At 41.1% G+C, this 22,644-nt stretch overlaps 3 protein-coding genes across 14 annotated transcripts in view; 1 reads left to right on the forward strand and 2 right to left on the reverse strand.

Annotated features, from left to right (window-relative positions):
• On the reverse strand, window positions 1-9,668 carry LOC310667798 (uncharacterized protein). Its single transcript, XM_083420754.1, has 4 exons — window positions 9,600-9,668; window positions 8,767-8,892; window positions 3,401-3,710; window positions 1-761 (listed from the first exon to the last, which is right to left on the reverse strand). Exons 1-4 carry the CDS (start codon window positions 9,651-9,653, stop codon window positions 601-603), a joined length of 651 nt encoding a protein of 216 aa, XP_083276880.1. The 5' UTR covers window positions 9,654-9,668; the 3' UTR covers window positions 1-600.
• Window positions 40-18,912, forward strand: SYCE2 (synaptonemal complex central element protein 2). Of its 11 annotated transcripts, none has more exons than XM_083420736.1 (5): window positions 40-178; window positions 1,025-1,151; window positions 15,230-15,351; window positions 16,983-17,187; window positions 18,080-18,912. In XM_083420736.1, the coding sequence occupies exons 2-5, from the start codon at window positions 1,131-1,133 to the stop codon at window positions 18,272-18,274; spliced, it is 543 nt and encodes a 180-aa protein (XP_083276862.1). In that variant the 5' UTR covers window positions 40-178; window positions 1,025-1,130; the 3' UTR covers window positions 18,275-18,912. The 11 variants fall into 11 exon arrangements, with proteins under 11 accessions (XP_083276862.1, XP_083276861.1, XP_083276858.1 ...); XM_083420735.1 differs by having other exon boundaries at window positions 138-268; XM_083420732.1 differs by lacking the exons at window positions 40-178; window positions 1,025-1,151 and adding an exon at window positions 8,891-9,172.
• GCDH (glutaryl-CoA dehydrogenase) overlaps window positions 18,901-22,644 on the reverse strand; it is a 13,302-nt gene continuing 9,558 nt past the window's right edge. For both annotated transcript variants that reach the window (XM_083420317.1, XM_083420318.1), the window contains exon 12: window positions 18,901-22,347. In XM_083420317.1, coding sequence (XP_083276443.1) covers window positions 22,274-22,347 — 74 coding nt within the window. In that variant the 3' untranslated portion in view covers window positions 18,901-22,273. The remainder of the gene's footprint in view (window positions 22,348-22,644) is intronic.

The following is a 22,644-nucleotide window of genomic DNA, read 5'->3' on the forward strand; positions in this document are numbered from 1 at the left end:
CAGGTTTAATTACTTTATTGTAGAAAAAAGCCCTTTTGAAATGCCAGAGCTGTGTGAGTAGCTCTTGCCCTCCCCAGACTCTGGATGTTCCACCTCATGGAGTAAAATATCACAAAGCTGAAGGAGTGTTCAACAAGCAAGTGGTTCCAGATCCTTGTTTCCTAGGTTCTGCCTGCAGGTACCATTTTGGAGCCCAACCCTTCCTCACGCAGTCTAGACAAAAGCCTCTTAGGCCCAGAGCAGTAGTCTGGTTCATGAAGCTGGTTAGGTGAGTTTCCAGTGATTCTCCAGTTCAGTCTTCTTAGGAAGAAAAAGGAGAGGCCACTGCCTATAAAACTAAAAATAATGATAATCATGGAAGTTGAATTCATGGCGCCAGAGAAGCAGAGTCCCAGAAGTTGAGGAGCAGGTCAGCTGTTGCCTTGAGAAGGTGGGACCACTGCTTCAGAACAGGCCAGTGCTTCTTTACATGGTCGTCTGCCTCCTTCCTTGGGCTCTTTTTGCTGGTCTGCCATGCCCGTTTTCTCCCATTCAATTCAGGAAGCCAAGAACTCCGGTCTCCTTTTCCGCAAGGCTGTGCTGCCTGCTCTTCCACGGTCACTATGTCACCTCTAATGTTATATGAACCTCCTCTTGGTGGTGGTGTGTTGAGCAGCTGCAAGTGCGGGCCTTGGCCAAGAGGGAGGGCTGGAAACCTGTAAGAGGTGGGGGCTCTGGCTCCTCCTCGTCAGGCTCCTCAGGCTGTGGCCCCAGCAAGCAATCTAGAGGGAGAAATTAAAGGGGGCACATGAAACTGCCGTCTACAGTCGCTTTATCAGGGAGGGGAAGGTGTTTCAGCCCTGTGTTGTCAGCCAAGTTGTATTTCCCTGATTTGCTATCCAAGATCCATTTTTAAAAGGAGGTGCCAGGGAGTGAGCCTGAGTCTTTGTGCCTATAGAATCATCCTCTCCCACTAAGCTATATATCCTATCCACTAAAGGCAAATGTCTCCAAAGCTGCCATCCTGTGTTTTCCCTTCCTGTAGGAAAAGCACCTTAGCGTTGCAGGGGAGGAATCTTGAGCACCACTAAGAAAATGGCTGGACTAGTGTTCTGCATTGCAACCTTACCTGCTGATTTATTGTAAATGAAATGCAGCTGCTAACAAAACAGGTGTCTACTATGGATAGCTACTGCCCTGTTTTCATCTGACTCTGTATCGGATGGGGTTCTGCATTCTCCATGGAGCAGCAGGGTGTGGGGAGAGCATCTCCTCCTCCCCCCCACACTCTGTTAATCAACTGGAGCACATGGCCTCTAGCAGTAAGTGTGATGGACTGCCACACAATATAAGGGATGCTCTTTGATACAATACAAATATAAGGGCAAGCAGTTTGGCGTTGATTATGGCAAGTGAATGGAGACAGGCCAACTCGGCTCACATAGATGGTACCGTATAGTGCTGGCTTTAAATAAGTGTTCCATTATAGAACAAGATAATGCAAAATAGTACTTAAAGTCTGTGCCATGTCTGGGGATAGTGGTGTTACTATGCCCAAGTGGGTTTCTTTCTTTCTTTTAAAGTGTAGATGAGATTTATGCTGTGGTGGTATATAGCCATATGCTTTGTGGCACATATCTAGTGATGGAAGCACTTTACAACCCCAAATATTTTCTGCAAGTAAAGGACACCTGGACAGTTAAGTCCAGTCAAAGGCGACTAGGGTTGTGGTGCTCATCTTGCCAGCGTTCGTCCACAGACAGCTTTCCAGGTCATGTGACCAGCATGTCTAAACCGCTTCTGGCACAACGGAACACCGTGACTGAAGCCAGAGCGCACGGAAACGTCGTTTACCTTCCCACCACAGCAGTACTTATTTATCTACTTGCACTGGCATGCTTTCAAACCGCTAGGTTGGCAGGAGCTGGGACAGAGCAATGAGAGCTCACCCTGTTGTGGAGATCTTAACTGCCGACCTTCCAATTGGCAAGCCAAAGAGGCTCAGTGGTTTAGACCACCGTGCCACCCACATCCCTACTTTCTGCAAGTAGAAGTGATGGGCTGTAGGGGAGATGGTCACAGTATCCATAAATTCCTAGTGTTAAACATCTGTCATTGCAGCTCCCCCCTCTTTCCCCTATCCCAACTAAAGAGCCCTATAGAGATGGGAATTGTGTTACAAAGCTGGTCCCACCAGAAAACATTTTATTGGAATGATCGTAACTCTATTCGCTGACCTTCAGACCTCAGGACTACAACCAGGTTGTGTAGCATTTCACAGGACTGTTGGAAATTTTTATGTGCAAAACATTCTCACATCTTGGAATCAAGCACATGAATCCCATTGAAACAGATAATGAGTTTTTGGGTTTTTTAACAGTCATAAAAGGCTGGTTTGTGTGTATATTTTACACTACAGGAGCACAGACAAAATGCAGAGTATGGTACAGAGTTCAAAGTTAGTTTCTTCACAATTTCCATTCAAAAATGTTTCTAGCCCTGGTAGCTAGAAAGCATCTCAACAGTGTCTGCTTGGAAAAACCAAAATCTGTGAATTATAAGATTTACAGAAATAAACCTTAGTAATATGGATCATAATCCTGAGAAGGTAGCCCATCTGATCCTAAACTACTTCTGCCTTGTGGGGATATCTTCAGGAGAAGAAAAGACTAAGGAGTAAACCTTACACAAATCCAGAGTGGAGCCCCTAATACAGCTGGATGGCACCTTGTATGATTTCTTCCGGTAATTCCTGCAGCCAAACTGGTGCCAGACATCTTGCTCTGCTTTCTATTGGACCACATCAGTGATGCTGAAAAAAGGGTCTTGTTGTCTGGGCAGCCCAGGACCTCCATACATACTACCCAGGCTTGTGTCCCAGGGAGGTCACTAGAGCGCTGCTAACACAAATGTATGACTTCACCCCCGGAGGTGCACTCCATTGTCTTTCGAGACAGATGCCAACACAGATAAATAAGGCTCTGTGTGGTTTGTGTCCTGTATTTCTCAGTGTCCCTTCTCATGGCTAGTAAACCAGAATACAGTGGTACCTCGGGTTACATACGCTTCAGGTTACAGACTCCGCTAACCCAGAAATAGTGCTTCAGGTTAAGAACTTTGCTTCAGGATGAGAACAGAAATTGTGCTCTGGCGGCGCAGCAGCAGCAGGAGGCCCCATTAGCTAAAGTGGTGCTTCAGGTTAAGAACAGTTTCAGGTTAAGTACGGACCTCCGGAACGAATTAAGTACTTAACCCGAGGTACCATTGTAAATTGGGTAAAGCTTGAGAAGTCTGCATAATTACATAGGTCACAGAATTCAGCTTTTCTTGGTGCAGATTGTGGGATTTTTTTTTAAGCACTGAATGCTACAAAGGGCATAGTTTATTGTATATCACTGCTGCTGTCACCTGCCACACTCACCTGCCAGATCATGTGCCAGGTCTTTGATCAGGTGACCGACAATGGCATAGGCCACACTCACCACCACCATCACGGCCATGATCATGTAGAGCACAGCTTTGGGCAATGGAACAAGGTCATAGGCAGCTGGCTGGTATTCACTGTAAAGAGGGCTCTCATTGGAGGAAGAGGGTTGAGTAAGTAGTGCCAAGGTCTCGGTGCGATTCGAGGAGCTCATGTTCATTGGCCACGTTTGAGAGGGGAGAGCCATGTTCTGATATTGTGGAGCCTTGTTGCCTGGTGGATAAGTGGCTGCAGGGACAGGGAGAGTCTGAAACACAAGGGGAAGATACTTTGGTTAGTTAGGGGCCCATCATGAGCCCTGTCCTGATGCCATTTGCAAATGACTTATACTTGCTCTTACAGCCAAATTTGCAGTGGTATTGGAGAAGAGGGGGTTGCCTTACCATGCAGGGGTTTTTGCTGGGGGAATGGAGCATGGGTTGGCAGCAGCAGCAGCAAGGAAACCATTGATCTGCACCCCCTGGGTAACCCCTCCGAAATCAGTTTGTTTGGCTCACTGTTTGTTTGACACCAACCAACAGGTTTCTTAGCATCCTACCGCAGGAACATTGGACTTAAAAAGAGAGTAGTGGAATGAAGTTATATGGCTTTAGTAGAAATGTTTAAGGAATTAAGTATAAATAGATTAATAGAGTGTTAAAGGAAAAAATAAGTTTAGAATGTCTTAAGATAACTATAGGATAGAAAACAGAGGAAGATGGAAAGGAATTGCTGAAATAATTAATAGAAGTGGAATACAAAAAGGGAGGTGTGAGGAGGTCATTGAAATAAGTGAATGGAAGATAAGATACTGAAATTGTTTGATGTGTTTTAAATTGTTTTTGTTTTGTTCTGTTAGTTTAATGTGTTAGTGTTAGGTGTTAGTGTTAGTGTTATGTAGTGGTTTTGTATTGTATTGTCCATTTTTATTTCTTCTATATAGTGTTTAAATTGTTGGAAAGGTAATAAATATTATTTTAAAAAATAAAAATAAAAAGAGAGTAGTGTTTCCCAGCAGCTGCTGCTTTAAGAGTTTTTGCTATTTGTGGCTCAGTAACAGCTTTGGAAGTGACAATTTAGATTGGGAAAATGGCACTGGGGCCGGGGAGAGTTAAAAACCAATGAGGGTTCTCCAATGTTTGTGCACATGGAATCTTTTCAAAAAACAATGTAAAGCAGTACTGTCTGGACACAGGCTTACCACCTCAGTGAGGACTAAGCTCTAGGTGTGGTAAGAGGTTTGCATAGAAGGCCAGTATGCCAGATCCTGTCAAACCTTGACAGAACTTGTAATTTCATTCCCGTCTATCTTCATCCATTTATTTAGAATGCTGCTTTCCCCCATCCTTTTCTACCTTTTATTTTAAATATTCTATACCACTTCTCATTTGAAAATCACAAAGCTGTGTATAGCACCAAGTAAATAATACAGTAAAACCAACATCTATACATAAAGAAACAGGTTATCCAGACAGTTCCTTGAGTCTTCTGCTCCCAATAACTAATCCTATTTCCCTCCCTAGCCATTAGAACAGAGACAGGTCATTTCCCCCTCAAAATTCCAAAGCAGGTACCAGTCCTTTTTTATGCCGAGTACTCAAATATTATCATATAAATAAATATTCAACAGAAACTGAAAATTTACTAGGAGTCCTACAAATGGGTTACATCAGCATTTACCAGCTTTCAGCATTAGAATTCCCTATTTGAACTTGGCAAATAAGGGGATTTTTTAAATTCATTTTTTTTAGCAATTTCAGGTTGTGATGCTACAACTGTTGCTCCACCAAGAAAATCTACCTGACAAACTTCCCCATAACCTGCAGAGCAATTAAGATTTGATCCTCTAGTGATGACAGGTTGGCCATTGCCAGGTTACATCACCCTACGGTCATCAATATGTTGCTGGAATACAACTGCCATGCCTTAGCACTGGCTATGGTTTCTGGGACTGATGGGAAATAGAGTCCAACAACATCTGAAAGGCCACTGCTTCCCTACTTCAAGCACAGATGGAGCCTTAGTACTGTTAAGAAGGATGCTCCAGGCAGATCCCAGTTCTACTCTAAGAAGGGGGTCCATAGGCCATTTTATCTCCCAGAAATTTCTCCGTCTCTTTTGTGGCAATCCCACAAGCTTCTCCCAGCCTTTAAATCACAGGATGGGAGTGTTCTTCAAGCAGGGTGGCGGGGAAATTAAACAAATGGGCAACTGCATCTTACCACACATGCTCAAAAGCCCAAAAGGGAAGGCAAACCTGTTGCAAGTAATTCCTTCTTAATCCCGAATACAGTCAGGAGAGTTCCTCTTGTGCCTTTCTAAATGACACTCCTGCCTGAGTCACACCCATTTAGGTAAGGTGCAAATAATGCTACCAAGCATGTATAGTGCATTGCAGGACTTCAAAGCATAATCTTTGCAAACAGATCCCTTAAGTAGGCAACTATTTTCATATTGCTGCAAATAAGAGATTTTAATGAGGTTTTGCTTACTGTACTTTTTGCTGCTCTGTTAACACCCTTAGTATGAAGGCAAAAGCTCTGACCTTAAATAGGTTGTCTGCATTTTGCATAGTATGAATGGGCTGGAGTTTCAGCCCATGTGTTTTCAACCTCCTGTTTCATAATAAATCTATCCCGGTGTGCTCCTTTACTGACCTCCTACTATGTATATTCACCAACTAGCAAAATGCCCTCTGTGGGAGGATGATTAGGTGATGGGCAATAGCAGCTTTGTCAGCGATTGGTACTGGCATCCACTTCTACAATTATAAAGTTGGTAGCTTGAGGGAGCAAAATTAATTGTAAAGATGTGGCAATATGAAGTCAGAATGGGGTACTAGTTCTTCCACAAAACCTTCCTGAATAATCAGCAAAGGATCTTGTGGCACCTTGAAGAGTTACATTTCATTATGGCATAAATCATTCCTAGACTAGGCAGCTGTCAGTTGCAGATATATATATATATATATATACACACACACACACACACACACACGGTGATAGTAAAGAGGTGCAGAGCTGTTAACTAGTGAGGTCAGAAGGAAATTAAAAGCGAAAAGTATGGATAGTGACAATTCAGTTTGATTTATAATGTCTCAGTAGTAGGAGTCCTAAGACAAAGCCATGAGTGCAACAGCAAACTGGAAGTCTGCTCTATCTCTGTGCAATAACGTGTTCTGGGTTATTGATGTTTGCTGATGCTGCATGTTGGTCTGAAATACACCTTCAGACTTCATTGTAGCCATGCAATACAGTTCAATCTTACAAGTTAAGACTCCTGTAGAAGCACTTGTTGCCAATTCAAAGAAAGCAGCAATATTTCACTGGGCAGAACAAAAGTCAACCAGTAGCGAATCAGTGTCCGAGCTACGATGGCCTTTTAAATCTTTTCACTTGGAATGTTTCAGAATGCAGTTCTAAAACGGATATAGTTTTAGCTTTCTCTCTGTGATATATTTACCTTTTTAATGCTTCTTTTTAGAATTGTATATTGAGTTTTATTGTTTTTATTATATGAAAGAATCTTGGCTGTTGGGCAACTAATAAACATGGTAATTTTAAAAAAAAGCTTTTATAAATTTTATAACTGTGTAGCCAAGCCATAGGCCAGGAACTATCCCAGAAATTTGGCAGAGGTGTGGGAGGTGTGGGAGCTCACCACAAGGAAGCAGGTCCCATGTCTATGTTGTTAGACGTATGCATCAATAGGAATGCGGACATGCAAGACAGCATAGCAAATTAACACATCAGTATCAATGAGTGACCTTCCTATTGCCTTCCAAATGTTTTTTTTTAAAAAAAAAAAACACCATTTAGAACTATTCACCCAACTAGGGCCACTGCTAGCAGCTAGGATCCGGGAACATACAGCTTTTCAAAACCTTGTAATATCTCCCAAAATGCATTTTAGCTACGCAGCTATTAAGGATACCAGAGCCTTTGTTCATAGCACTAGCATGGCAAATGGGAACTAGACAGCTGTACTGTATTTTAAAAGTCAGAAAGGTTCTCACTTGACAGAAACTTCATGACATTGTCCAACAACTTGCTGAAATGAAGGATTGTGAAAAAAAGCACCCTGTCCCTTAGAAAGGAAGATTGTCTCTATTTTGAATATTGGAAAAGCAAGGCAGGAAAAAAGAGTGGTTTGCCCCTAATCCAGGCATGTCTAAAGTCCGCTGGTCGGTTTAATCCAGCACCTGTGGCAGTTTATTTCCTGGGGTTAAAGCCTTAAAAAACCTCAGCAACTTCAACCCTAAAAAAAACCTCATAAAAAAGGTCAACAATTTCAATCCTAACAACCCTACAGAAAGGTCAACAACTTTGGCTCTTTGACTGGCCCTCACGGCCCTTCACTTCATCAAATCTGGCCCTCTGAGAAAAGTTTGGACACCACTGCGTAGTAAGAATTTCATTCAGGTTTTTTCAGCCTGATGTAGTAGTGGCATATTAAAACTAATAAATACAATGCATCCTAAGCCTTCTTTGTTAAATGCATTTTGCCACAGGAGTCTTATTTTTTCCTACAAGAGACTAACATGGCTACTCAACCAGATTAATCAATAGGAAGTGATGCTGCCTCCTCCAGTCGGGTATAACAGTTGTTGGTACTGAGCAGCACTTAATTTCTAAGGGGGGAGAGAAAGGTAGAAAGACACCATTGAGAAAAGAATTCAAATTTTAAAAGCAATAAAGTCATTTGTGGGGAAATTTGCCTCCTCGCCTTCTTGCTAATTCCAGTGAGGGTTACTGAGCAAAGGCTTTGTGGAATCCTGTTACTTGTTCCTAAGCCTTCCAAGAAGTTATTAAGATTTACAAGGCTTAAAATAACTGCTCTTTTGTTTGGTTGTCTTCCCCCTAGCCTGCCTCTGCAGTTATGGCTAGAAAGGAAAAAGAAAATGCACACACAAAAAACCACTATCATTAAATTGTTAGTGGCAGTTATGAGTGGCTCTGGAGGTGCATCACTTTATAGCTAGTCACAGAGAGACAGAAGGCAAAGTACATCAGAAGGGACGATTTGGCATCAGCTCCTGTTATATGACTCTCTGCCCTCCCTACAAATCCAGCGTAAAACCCAGAGGTCTTGTATCAATGCACTGCTGTTCAAGCAAGTAAGAAAGCAACCAGACACATTTTAACATGTTCCATAGTAAGGGCAAAAGCAACCTGTACTTTTAACACTTTCCACTGGTGCAGCAAAGGCAATTCTGGTGGGTGCTGCCGCTTATCATGTGAGGAATGACAGAAATGAACACCATTTTCCTGCACAGTTATTGAAAGTTTCCTTCTAGTTTCCACATACCCCTCCCCATCTTTTACCTGGGTGGTGATGTTGGATTTTATGTTCTCGTCCCCTGCTTTGATGGCGCATCTGCTTCTTTGCAAGTTTGGCAGGCAGCAGCTGAGAAGAAGGCAGTTCTGAGCTCCTCTGGTTTCAGGACTCCACTGAAGAAGCACAACAAATAGATTAGCAGCTGCGGTCACTGCCCAGCCCGCTGCTTTGAAAACTGCAGAGAGCGCCTGGCCAGGGAAGCCCAGGGGAAAGACTCCGCCCACTCAAGTGATGTCACGGAATGGTTTGCTGTCTGGTTGGATCTCATTTTGGGCTTTTGAATGCACAGCTGATGATAACAGCACAGTAGTATATTTATTTCGGTCAATGACCAGTAGAGAAGAGCCTAGGATACAAGATAAGAATAGTCAACTGAACACACATCTCCTAAATGTAGTGGCTTAAAGGAGTTACAACTATCAGCATGAAGTGAATTTGTTTTGAAGGGAGCACATTATTGCAGGAAGCATGCATATATATATATATATATATATATAATTTATATACATTACAACAGTTAATCAACCATAATTTTAACATTTCCAAGGTCGTCTCCCTTCCCCTTCTTTCTGCAGTTCTTTTAATTTATTTCCGTCCTTTCCTGCATACTCTAAATCATCTTAACTTATTCTTTTATTCATCTATTCTCATACATATCTCATATATATTTTTGAAACTGCAGGTTTTTACAATAATCCTGCCAATGTCTTGATCTGATTACATTATTTGTAAATATGCAATAAACCATTTCCATTCCTTTCTAAAAAGTTTTTTATCTTGATTTCTTATTCTTTTAGTAAGTTTTGCCATTCCTGCATACTCCATCAGTTTCTGTAACCATTCTTCTCTGATCGGGACCTCTTATTTCTTCCATTTTTGGCCAAACAACATTCTTGCAGCTGTGGTCGCATACATAAGTAAATTTCCATACTGTTTAGGTAGTTCTGATCCCATAATTCCCAAGAGAAAAGCTTCTGGGTTTGTTTGTTTTTTATGAATGTTAAACATATTTTTCAATTCATTATATATCATTTCCCAGTAAACTTTAACCTTATTGCAAGACCACCACATACGGAAAAAGCAGCAAGTTTTTTTGTTTGTTTTTTTTTAATTGTTTGTTATGCGATTGTGGGGGCCAGACCATTAATTTCTGGAGTCAGGATTTAATTAAGCCCTGAGTGTTAAGTTGGATGCCAGATCCTGTGCGTTAATCTATGTGCAATACTCATGTGTGTATTTGAGCTGTGTGCTAGATGCTGTTAATAGTGTGAAAGAACTAATTTAACAAGGCAAACTTTTCTAAATTGTGTATTAGGCACTTTTCAATCCTAGCAAATCAGCATGTGTAAAAACATAAATACATAAGACTTATCCCTTTTTGAATGTTGATGCTCTGATCTCCTCCATGGCAGGCTCAGGTTGTATATATGTGTAAATAAAACATATAACATAAAGGCACCACGGTCTCCAAAAGGAAAGACTCTGGTAAAGGCATCTGGAGCTCCTTGAAATCTCAAACCGCTCAGAGATTTGGGGTGGTGTATAACAATGTACTATAATATAATGTACTGTATTATGGTTATTATATTTTATATTCAATTTATTACCTGCCTTTTACCCTCAGGTCCCATGGCTCATAGCAACAATTTAAAATTCAATATTAAAAACAAATTTAAAACAACAACAACAAATTAAAACACCTGAGAGGGTCTGTAGGGAAGAAGGTGTGTTCACAAAGAGGCAGTTCCCCTCAAATGCTACATTGCTCACTAGGTAAGATGTAAAAGAGATACTAAAAGAAAAGAAATTCCATATTAGGACAATAGTGTTATTAAAAAGGTAAAGGTAAAGGTACCCCTGCCCGTACGGGCCAGTCTTGACAGACTCTAGGGTTGTGCGCCCATCTCACTCAAAGAGGCCAAGGGCCAGCGCTGTCCGAAGACACTTCCGGGTCACGTGGCCAGTGTGACATCGCTGCTCTGGCGAGCCAGAGCCGCACACGGAAACGCCGTTTACCTTCCCGCTAGTAAGCGGTCCCTATTTATCTACTTGCACCCAGGGGTGCTTTCGAACTGCTAGGTTGGCAGGCGCTGGGACCGAACAGCGGGAGCGCAGCCCGCCGCGGGGATTCGAACCGCCGACCTTTCGATCGGCAAGCCCTAGGCACTGAGGCTTTAACCCACAGCGCCACCCGCATCCCTGCAATAGTGTTATTAGGCCAACCAAAATATTACAATATAGTGTGCAAGCTTTTGAGTTCTCTAGAACTGGTCTTCAGGATAGATAGATAGAAATCAGATTTAATACAGGAGGTGGGGAGAGAGAGGGTTGTTGGCTGATGATGAAGCCATGGAGTTTGTATCTGGTCACAGTCTCAAGATAGAATGTGGGAGGATGTAGTAGAGTAGACATTCACATTAGGCTATTTAACTGCTATCCAGGTATCAAGGGCCTGCTGGGAACAAATGACAGATATCCCATTTCTGGAAAAACAAAAACTGGTCATGTGGAGTGGAGAAAGAAAAGCTTTATCTGGTGGAATTACTCCTTCTGTTAGCAGAGTGAGGAAGCTGACTCTGGGTGTCATGAAAAGGCAGCCAGTTGTTAGCTATTTAATAACTGTCATTTATTGCATGGGAATAAGCACGATCACCTGCTAATTGCTGTATATGTCAATGTATCTGTCTTACTAAATGTTTTTAATGTTTATTATTATTTATAACAGTTAAAATATAACACAAATGTTCAATAAACTGTTTTTTAAAGTCACAAAACAGAAGCCAATAAAAAGTTGGTTACCCAGTTTTCAGTCACTCCTGTTGTTGTGACCCACCTTAGATCATGGCCCAGGAGTAGGTCCTGATCCACCACTTGAAAACCACTCTCCTGGAACCCTAAAACTGCCTTTCTGAGCTTTTAACTCTGCAAAAGTTTAATTTTAAAATTATATTTTTAAAAAATCATTTTTATTTTTAAAATAAAAGCTGAAAGTAGCTTTTATATTGTTGCTATCAATTAACTAGTCCATAACATATTGAAATGAATTGCCTGGGATATTTGCACATTTCTGGACTTAAGGAAATGTACTTGGATGAAACACTCAGCAATATTTATCTCGACAGGGTTCCTAAGCTCAAAATACTTCATCCTCCCACCTGGTAGCGCTGCCTCCTCTATCTGGCGTTTCTTTTCTGATGGTTTTCAAAATATCGCTCCACTTTAACAAGAAAGTGGGGTGGCTTTTGCTTTAGTGCTCTGTAGTGTAATAATTTTAGTTTAGTAATCCTATTAGCCAAGGCAAGGGGGAGGTGTGCCCCCTTTTCTTAAGGTGCAAAGCGCTATTTTGGTGCTGTCTGCACATGGATTATGATAGTAAAAATACACCAGCTGGCAAATCTCATATGTGGTGTCACCCAAATCCAGGACAACTCACAAATCCTCACTGATTGTAGAATCTCAGTCTAGATTTGTTAACTTTTAAAAGTCTTCTTTCCATCCTCTGGCTTTCCAGAGTCATGGCTCTCAACTTTCTTAACCTGTTCTTACTCTACAAATCTGTCTTTGCAGAATAGCAAATTAATGAAAGAACTGTCAGATTATAAGTATATATAAGTATATTATATGTATATATTGCCCTGGCTGGCAACTAATGTTTAACTAATTTTATTTTGAACTGAGTAAGAAGTGGACATTGCCAGGAGAAACTGCAATATTCACAAACCAGTGGATATCCACAAACTACCCTTCCAGGACACTCTTTAATAAACTTATTTTAAGGTGTCCATTCTGGACTCAAGGAAGAATACAACATGAAACAGCTGAATTACAATACATGAAAAAGTTCAATGCCACTGCTTTTGGGTTAAATAGAAACAACGGTTTTTTATACTACTGTATGTGTTAATTAGCTGACCAATGCCAGTTTATCTATGCTATGTATTATTGCAAATGTAGTGGTTCCTGGCCCCACTGTAGGTGTCATTAAATCATCTCAGTTGTTCTCAATTATCACCAATCTGCTTCTATAAAAGATTAGAAGTTTGCCTATTTAATATACATTTTCACTGTAATTTTTACCCAAGGTACCACTGTATTACAATTTTAATTTAAATGGCAAGACATTAAATGCAATGGGTGGAATTTGACGTCCCACTACGACGTAACATGAGGTATTACTGTACAGTGGTACCTCGGGTTAAGTACCTAATTCGTTCCGCAGGTCTGTTCTTAACCTGAAACTGTTCTTAACCTGAAGCACCACTTTAGCTAATGGGGTCTCCCGCTGCCGCCGGAGCACGATTTCTGTTCTCATCCTGAAGCAAAGTTCTTAACCTGAAGCACTATTTCTGGGTTAGCGGAGTCTGTAACCTGAAGCGTATGTAACCCGAGGTACCACTGTATAGCTATTCCCTGTCAGGAAAAGAGGGGGGAGTATAAATAAATATGTAGTAGCATAAATAAATAGAAAAATAGATAGTCTTTAATTCGAACAGAATGTGTTCTGGTGGCTGGTGATTTGGAAATGCAGATATTTGTTCACAGGCCCCTCCTACCCGTTAAATGCTAGGAAAAGTCTTGCTGCTGCCCTGAGGGAATTTTGGGCGGGAAGCAACTTTCCCTCAGGGCAGAGTTTGGTCCATTTGTCTTAGAACAAAATCAGTGAAGGAAAAAGGTAAACTGTGACACCTCTTCCTCACAAAATCACAGTTTCAAGTCTCACCCCCAATCTTCTTTTGGGCTCTTCTTCCATGCACGGTCCTTCTTGAGAGTAGGGTGTGTGTGATCCTTTTTCATTTCTGTGAGGAGATTATTTATATAGCATTGTCTCTTAAACATGTCCTGAGTAGTGTCCCATGGATCTCGTAGTTAGTCACACATCAAGACGTTTGGTTACAATATCGGGCGGAGAGAAATGTACCCCATCAACTCCCCTCCCTACCGTACACAGATTACACCATTTTGTAATCCCCCCTCGTGCTTTCTTTTCTGTGGTAAAAACCCCCCGAGGTGCCAGTACACACACATTGTTAAAAGTGTTGTGGGTGCCAGCACAAAATGGCTGCCGCTGGGCAGCAAGAAGGTGCCAGGGTACTGTACAAAAATTTTGTTACTTTAGTGACTTTTTCAGTCATGAAAAAACCCTGCCGCTCCTTATCTCTAATTGTAACATTAGCAAAGCTTTAAAAAGTGGGGAGGTGTTTAAGAAAGACAACTTTCCCCCCCTTTTAAATGGAGAACTGAATGATATACGTAACTTATAAAAGCCTAATTCTCTTATGATAACCTCAATTTTTCATACAACATCACAAAAACGAAGGGCTTGGCCAAAGTCACACAACTTCATGACTGAAGATGTATCTGAACTGAGGTTTTTCTTGGCTCCCAAGTCTCATCAGCCTATCAGCTAAAAACCACAGTTTTCCATCTTACATGCAGATACATTTTCGCTTCTGTCTTTTCTCGGGTTCTGGAGGAGAAAAACTGCTTCTTTAAAAATTTATTTAACATTAATATTACTCACTTGAAAAGAAGCAAACCATCATACATAGTGATTCAGATTCATTCTCAGATACACTTGATTGCACTTAATTCCTTTCCTACTTGAGTTTCCTGAACACAATGACTATAAATCAATCAGGATAAATCAAATTGTGGATAGAATGCTCTCCAGCCAACTCCAAGCTGAACAGATTAGAAGTTGTTCAAGAAGTCATCATTTCTTTGGCTCTCGGCAAACTAGGGGTGGAGGGCGAGGAAAATCAGTTCAGATTATTTTTTTCTATTGCAGGTTTATTATTTAACCTTCTCAAGTTGCTGTCATTCTGTAGGTGGGCATGTGAGAGAGATGGGCATCTCTGTCCTCACCTTATTAACTGTTTTTCCATATTAGCCACAATCCTGAGTAGGAAGTATATCTCATCTGCATGCACAAGACATTGAGTGTCTTATTTTACTGTTCAGCTGATGCCTCTGCTGCATCAAAACCTGCTTTGGAGTTTCAGAAATGGTTTGCAGTCTAATGTCCTGTCCTGTGATGGAAAAATATGGGCCTAAGCCAAGGATGGAATTCAAGTAAACATAGTTATTGAATGCTAAGCTTGGATTTCATCTGGAACTAGATGAGGATTTTATCTCTTTCATGACCCAGGCAAGATCAGTAAGAGCCATCTGAGATTTTAGCATTTTCCATCACCCACAACAGATTTGATTAGTGGATTCTGAATGAACAGTTACATGTACTGTGCTGACCACAGACAAAATATGCCTAAATCTGCTCAGCATGCTTGTCCTGAATTTCTGAGAGTATTCACTGTTAGTTACAGTATTTATTATAATTTTCCTTATAGAGAAATGGTACATATGTTTTGTAATACAAGTATTTTGTAATTATCCTTTGGTGTTTTTTAAATCTCTGTGTTATAGATAAACTTATTCTCCTCATCATTACAGGCTGCTATGTCTAATAAGAAATTTCAGCTCCAAGAGTCAGAGCAGGAGCAAGATAAACCTGACAGTCCATTTGACATCTTCACTAATCTAGAAAGAAATGACTTAAGTGATAATCCATCCAGGTAAGAATCACATACTTTTAAAAAAACACCAAATAAACCAAAATACCAAAGTACTGTTAAATGTTAAAATAACTGTGCATATTGACAAAAGCATGTCCTAATCTAACGATTTAACAAATGTGAAGGAGTTGATATGGGTAACAAAGGTGGAATCATTCATAAAGCAAACTTTTTAGAGAGATTGGTTTTCAGTGTAAATTCTTACTGAAAGTGGTTCACTCCTAGTACGGGAACACTTAGCAGTATCAGCTACGGCTGCACCTGGTCCAGAGTACCACATAACCAAAATGTGGATGCTTGACTAAGGTTGTACACAAATATTGTGCACATTATGCCACAACCATTGGAACATAGAAATATTCCTTATAGTATTGGTCCATCTACCTGAGTATTTTCTACAGACTGGCAGCAGCTCCTCAGGGCTTCAGACAGGTGTGTTTCCCAGCCCTGCCTGTAAATGCCCTGTTGCATGTAATGCAACATGTAATCTCTGCCCTGTTGCATGTAATGCAAGACCAGGGCCCATTCCTGAGGATATTCCCGTGACCCCCCACTGAATTATGGGTTCAGAGAGAAGGGATGAGTCCATATTTCTTCAATCAAGGGAATACTAGATGAAATGTAGAACTTTGGATGGGGTTCTTTGGCTCAATCATGAAATTCACTGGTGGGCTTTCAGCCTCCAGGGTTGTTGTGAGGATAAAATGGGATAACCTTCTCAATGCTCCCCCTGGGCTTTTTGGAGGAAGGGTCAGTGGCAGAGACTTGGATATGAAGAAAACCTGGAATCTTTTGGTGCGAGTGGAGATAATTCTCAAAAAGTGTTTCATTGGCACAATATGCCAGTGCAACTTTTCCATACATTGAAAACAACCTCTCCTGCTTGCGATGTTGGCACAGTAAAGAGACTTACTTGGTGGGAGTGTCCCAAAGCAACATTTGTTGGGGATATAATTTTCATCAATATCAACTGTATTATGGGCCAGGATCTTCTGCCTATTCCATTACTGTGAAAACTAAAATAAAGACTGAAAGCTCAAGGAACTTGTAGGCTTCCTATTAATGGCAGCCAGATTGGTTATCACTAGACATTGGAAATACCTTGACCTCTTGCTGGGTACCTGGTACAACAAAGCCTGATTCCTGTCAGTCTCAGAATAATTAAGCAAAATATGTCTCTTTAGGGGACAAATTAAGAAAGATACATTTTATAACATCTGGCAATTTTTTATTGAATTTACAGTGAATATGTTTGCCCCCAATGAGAATCCCCCCCCCCAATAATGCACCTTGGTTTGGAATCAGAAACCAGTTTGGTGATATGTCCCCTTGTGTCTGGACTGAGTGGTCTTGACTTTTTCTTCCTGTTACTTTTTTGAGCAAACTTTCTTGATAATCCTGTGAAGTAGGAGAATATGTTGTAAGATATGACTAAATTATGATTCATTTCTTTTGGCTTATTTTGTGTGCATGCATAACCATTTTCTTTATAATTTGAACTTCTTTAAAAAATCAGATAAATTGAGTAGCCCCCTCTCTTGAGTAAAATATTGGTGCCTGTGCTGTTTTGAATTCAAAGGCAAAAATGAAGACAATTCAAACAGCATTTGACATTTTTTCATTATATATAGGAAAGAAACTTCCAACACACCTCTTCCTAATTCAAATACAACTGGAGGGGAGTCAGACAGCAAATCCTCAAGTTATTTTATAGCCCTTGATTCATCTATTGAAAATCTGCAAGAAAGAGCCCAGCAAATAATTGATAAGATGAATGAGAAGCGTAAAGAAGACCAAGTGCTCATGAACAATTTCCGAGAAGGTCTTTTGATGAAGGTAAATATGTGGGGGTAATGGAGTGCAAGGAATCTGAGGATCAGGAAAGAATTATTGAGCTCCATCTTGCCAGTTAGCAAATGTTTTGTATTATTTTCCTCCAAAACATCACAAATCTACCTGGTGCATTTAACTAAGATTTACAAATTGTTAACACCAGTGTCCTGGAAAAATGTTAAGTACCAGCCTTGAGTTTATTCCCTCATACCACATCCCCTCCATCGACTGGACAAACTCCCTCAATTCTTTCCTCTTCCCACTTCCTGTATTGAAAGGTGCTTTTTCCACATCCATATTGACTAATTTGCTCATCTTCATCCGTGAACTCTGCACTGTTCTGTGCTTGGCAGAAGTGGTTCCCTGGGTGGGGTGGAGCTACTACACTAGTTTTCCAGTGGGTGGGTCACTGTTGTTTAGTGGGCGAGGCAGTGGGGAGACCAACATGGTGCAATCAGTGTTTAGCATGCCACCCTCTGCTTGCCAAGCTCTCCTTCCTATATGTTTACTGACATGCCCATGTTGCATCAGTAACACCTGAAAAAGCCCCATAGTGAGCACACCACAAATAGCGTTTTGTGACCACTTCAAAGGAACTCAAAATTACTGCATGGTTGCCTATTTGTGTTCTAACTTGTCACAGCTCGATCCTGCCATTTCATTTTACTATACTTCCTAGACCCTACATATAAATGTGACTGTCATACAGCTGATGTGTGAGCATAGCCACTCTTAAGGAATTATCACTTAATCCTTAGGTACTCATAGGTGGACACATTTGTGTTAGAAATGAAAAGCAGGTAGTCTTTTGATTCAGGGAAACCCTATTACTAAGGAGTCCTTAGAAATCTAAAGTCTACTTTAACTCCTGCTTTTTTCTCTTTCTACCAAAAAGGTTTCAAGCTTGGCAGAGAAGTTGGAGGAAAGCATGTTCCCTGTCTATGATCATCATAACAAGCTCATTCAAGATAAAATCCAAGAGCTGTACCAGATCATGGAGAGGATCAAACAAATTGAAACAGAGCTCAGGAAGGTCTGTCACACTGTGGAGATGTTATATAAAGACCTATGTGAGCAGTCTGAATTGTGATTGCATGGAGAGAGAAAAAGTTGGGGGATATTGTTACATGTCCTTTTGCAGCACTGATGAATGTAATGGATATATACGTACTTGGTATACCCCAAGCCCCTGTAACCTGAGTTTTGACTGTTGTTGTTGTTCTGAATTTGTTACTTGTTTCAAAAATACTTTAAAAAATAATGAAGGTGGGGAAAGGAAGAACGTATTTAAACAGAAAGGAACAAATTGAATCCCCGTTATCAGGATCAAACTAGACATGTTCATATTATATAGCAGATTTTTGTTAAATAGCTAAAGTGGAAGGGTGGGGTAGCAGGATTGGGACCACTGAATGGCAGGAGGGTGCCTTTACTCCTTTGCCCCTGCCACAGGCCTGCCTCGGCCTATCTCACACACCTGTTACATCACAATTGGTATCATGGGAGGTGGGATTCCTATCACTACACAGTAGGAACAAAGAGTTAAAGGCTCCTCCCCTTCATTTAATAAAAAATCAACTACAAAACCAAACTATGCAACAGATATCTCGCTTGGCCCTCAGTAAGCAAATTTAAGGCACTTTGTTCATCATTCTTTGCTTGTGTGTACGAGTCAAATTATTCCAGGGTGAAAACTCAATAAAATTGGAAATATACTAGCATGAAAAACTGTACTTTATTTTTGTTTAACAGAAGAGTTTGAACTACTGCCATTATGTCTTAAGAAACTATAAATATAACAGATGACTTGAACAGATACTGACTAAAGCAGAATGAAGGGAAACATAGTCCCCAATTTCTGTCTCCTGCTTCCATTTTGTCATCATTGAGCTATTCCAACAGGGCAATTTTTTAAGGGTGCTGAACTATTCAGTTTTCTGGCCATGATGGCTTATTAATTATGCTACAACTGCTAGTTATTTCTGCAAGTTTTGTACCAAAGTATGCATTGCAATTAAGCCAGGGATGTTTTGTTACCACCAAGATAATGATGCATGCAACGGCAATTTAGGGAACATATCAAACACTATCTCATTTGATATGCAGGGCTGGCCCAAAACATTTTGCTGAGAACAGGATGACTGGACTGGAAGTTGATATTAAAATCAACACTGATGATGGGACAGTATCCTCCACTACATACAAAGATAGCAAACTAACTTAAGGAGTGAAAGGCAGGCTGCATGGCGTGCACAGCTCTGTCCCATGATCTTGCCACTGCTCCCTGTGTGTTCCTGAATTCAAGTTACACCAGAGGCTCAAGTGACCTCAGTGGCTAGAAGTTCATTTTTTTCAACTCCAGTTGCCACAACAGCTCCAGTCCCCTTTGGACAGAAATTACTTGGCTACTGTACTGCATGCTCTGGTAACTTCCAAATCGGATTACTGCAAGGTGTTTTTCATGGGGCTGCCCTTAAAGATGACTCAGAAACTTCATCTGTTTCAAAGTGCATTGGCCAGATTACTAGCTGGGGTTCCATTTAGATTTCATGTAACCCGTTTTAAAACAGGTGCATTAGTTGCTGTCATATACTATATTGAATATAAATTATTCAATGCCTGGCAAATATTCAGAGAAGATCTGTAAGATATTTGACATCATAATTAACCAAGGAGAGCTTTGTTTCAGCTCTAGAACGCCTAGGATAGAATTGGTATTCAGGATCACTATTGAAATTGAACTTGCTAATTTAAGTATGCATGCTAATTCGTTTAATTTATCATGGACCTATCCAAAAAGTTATTGCTTCCTTGGGTGTGGCAGTGACAACTTAAGATCTTATGTTCATGTTTTACACTGGCCTGGAAGCACGCTGAGTTGAGAGTAAATAGTGCTCAATTCACTCTGAATTTAACCAGTTGGTATACAGATTATATTCAGCAGAGTTGTTTTTAAGGTAAACTCAGCCAACTTCCATTCAGAGACACTTTCACAATCAGCTGCTGCCACTGCTTGCAACCCGGTTTTAAAATTATTTATTATATTTAAAATATGCTGTTTTTCTATTGAAAATACCCAACGCAAACTGCAATAAAAAGAATCAGCTGAAGGTAATAAAAGCACAGTGAGAAATTTAAAAAGAAGCAGCAGCATTCAGTTTATTTTTACCTGGAATTGCTATGCTTGGGTTCACACTCTTCAGAGAATCCAGAAGACATCACTGCCAGCCCGTTGCATCGTTTTCTTTGTATTACTCCTGTCGGCGTCTTATTTTAGGTACAAAGCAATTGCCAGCCTGTCCACAGTGGATTGACAGTACATTATTGAGGCTTTCCAGGCCTCTCTACCTTTAATTAGAAGCTTCCTACTTGTTTGTTTTGTGTCTTTTTAGGTGCTGCAGCAGCAATACTAATGAATCAGCCCCATAACTGCTCCCGTCTGTCAGTTCCTCTTTCCTTCAAGGGGGCCATTAAATATCCTACCCCATAGGAAACTAATGAGCAATTCTGAGGTCAGTTCATCAGTATCCTATTGTGTAAAGCAGGAAACAATCAGAAAAGATCCCACAATGAGAAGGATCTAAACTTTATAAAAGGATCTTGACCCTGGATACATGCCAAGATTATATAGTGTGTTGTCATCAAGTGTTGCAAGGAATCATCATTTAAATTTTATTTCTAGAGTGTTTCTGAAAACATGGTGTAGTATGGAAGAACCTGAGGTCAGCCTCTAAGCCCCACCCATTGTAATGTGGCTATAGACCGCAGGTGCTAAAAACTTCCAGCACATCCCCACTTACAACTTCCTGAATTCCACCCCACAACAACAGGGATTATGTAACACATAAAGAATGCAAAGTGGCAGGTGGGCAGAGGCCTCTGGCAAGCCCCCACCCCACTTTGGAGTGATGCTGTGGCTGGGACCACAAAGTTGACCAAAGTTGAGTCACTTAAATGTTTCCCATACTGTGCAGGAGCTACTCACAGAAAGACATCCCCACACAGCTAATGGAACATTTAAGGGACACCTTCAGGGGAGGAGAGGGGAGTGGTGACAAGGGAAAGAAGATGCATGAGGTCAGTGCAGTGGAAACATGCCAGGAGCACAGATTGGCTCTGCCAGTGCGATTCCACCATGCCAACCTCACTGCCACCTCAGCCCTTCCCCTCTCCATCCTGGTAGGCAGTAGCCACTTAGCTGGAGGGAGGCCAGGTGACTGAGGCAGCCCCAAACACTGTCGGCTACTGTCCAAACCAGTCTGAATTAGCTTTAGATTGCTATTGGTCACCTGCCTGATAAAAATGGCACATCAGGTCTTCACATACATATATCTACTGTGGAAAATCCACCAAATTCAATTTATTCTTTAAGAAAAAGCTCACATGAGAATCACAAGTTCAAAAAAGCCCTAGCTGAGCTCAACATAAAAAACAATCTGCTCAAATGTTAGTCCTTGTTTAACAAACGGGTAGTGAGGCACTGAAAGGCAGCAGCTTGCTCAAGGTCGTATGACAGGACGAATGCAAAGTGGACAGTAAGTTGTAATTCCCACTCTTAGTGCTTAGTAAACTCAAGGGCTTCATTCAAAAGAACAGTAAATCATTAAAATGGCAGATAATCTGCAGTTATGGACACCTAATAAGCAACCAAGGCTATTGTCCTGGCTGGGTCCTGTGGCAGCAGAGAGCTTTTCATAGCATGACTGTTTGGCACAGTTACGTGCCAAAACAGCTTGCCTCCTAGATAATTTGGCAATGTTTGAACTGTGCTATTCCTCTATATTGCAACTTTCTCTGCTTGCTATCACCCTCCCTACTACCCACTGAAAGGATAATCCAAGTCTTAATGATGTGCTCCTTTGCCATCTTAATGCTCTTTATCTCTATGCCTCCTGGTGGAGAAGTAAATATTCTTGAGTGCCTGGTTTTGGTACGGCTTCAAATTCATGACAAATAATTGAGCTGAGCTGAAGAAACACATTTGTTGAGAGTCCAGTCAGCAGCAATAGCTTTTAAAACCGTTGTGGCATTGCCAAACCCCACTGCATTGGAGCCATGAGCAGCAAAGAGGAACCCTGCAGAAATGCATTCAGTTGCTGACGGTAAAGGCTTGAAGTCCAGTGATAGCTCTCCCAAGGATGAGCGCATGGATGTCATGGGTCCCTGGGGAAAAAACAAAAGTAAGCGATCTGAAAAAATGGGCTTCCAAGTTTGATCCCTGGCATCCCCAGGTAGGGCGGAAAAGACCTGTTTCAAATCTCAGAGACACCATTAGTCAGTGTAGACCCATAGTTCCCACAGGGGGGCAATTTGATTTTTAGGGAAGGGCAATTCGAGAATGAGTTAGACCATGTTAATGGCCTTTTAGGCTTCCTCCATGTGAACAGGAGTTCACTTATACGTAACGGGGGGGGGGGGGGGGAGTGCATCAGGATTTTAGAGATGCTTAGGTGGGGCATG

This window comes from Podarcis tiliguerta (assembly GCF_965153285.1).
Source record: "Podarcis tiliguerta genome assembly, chromosome: 17".
Classification (NCBI taxonomy): domain Eukaryota; kingdom Metazoa; phylum Chordata; class Lepidosauria; order Squamata; family Lacertidae; genus Podarcis; species Podarcis tiliguerta.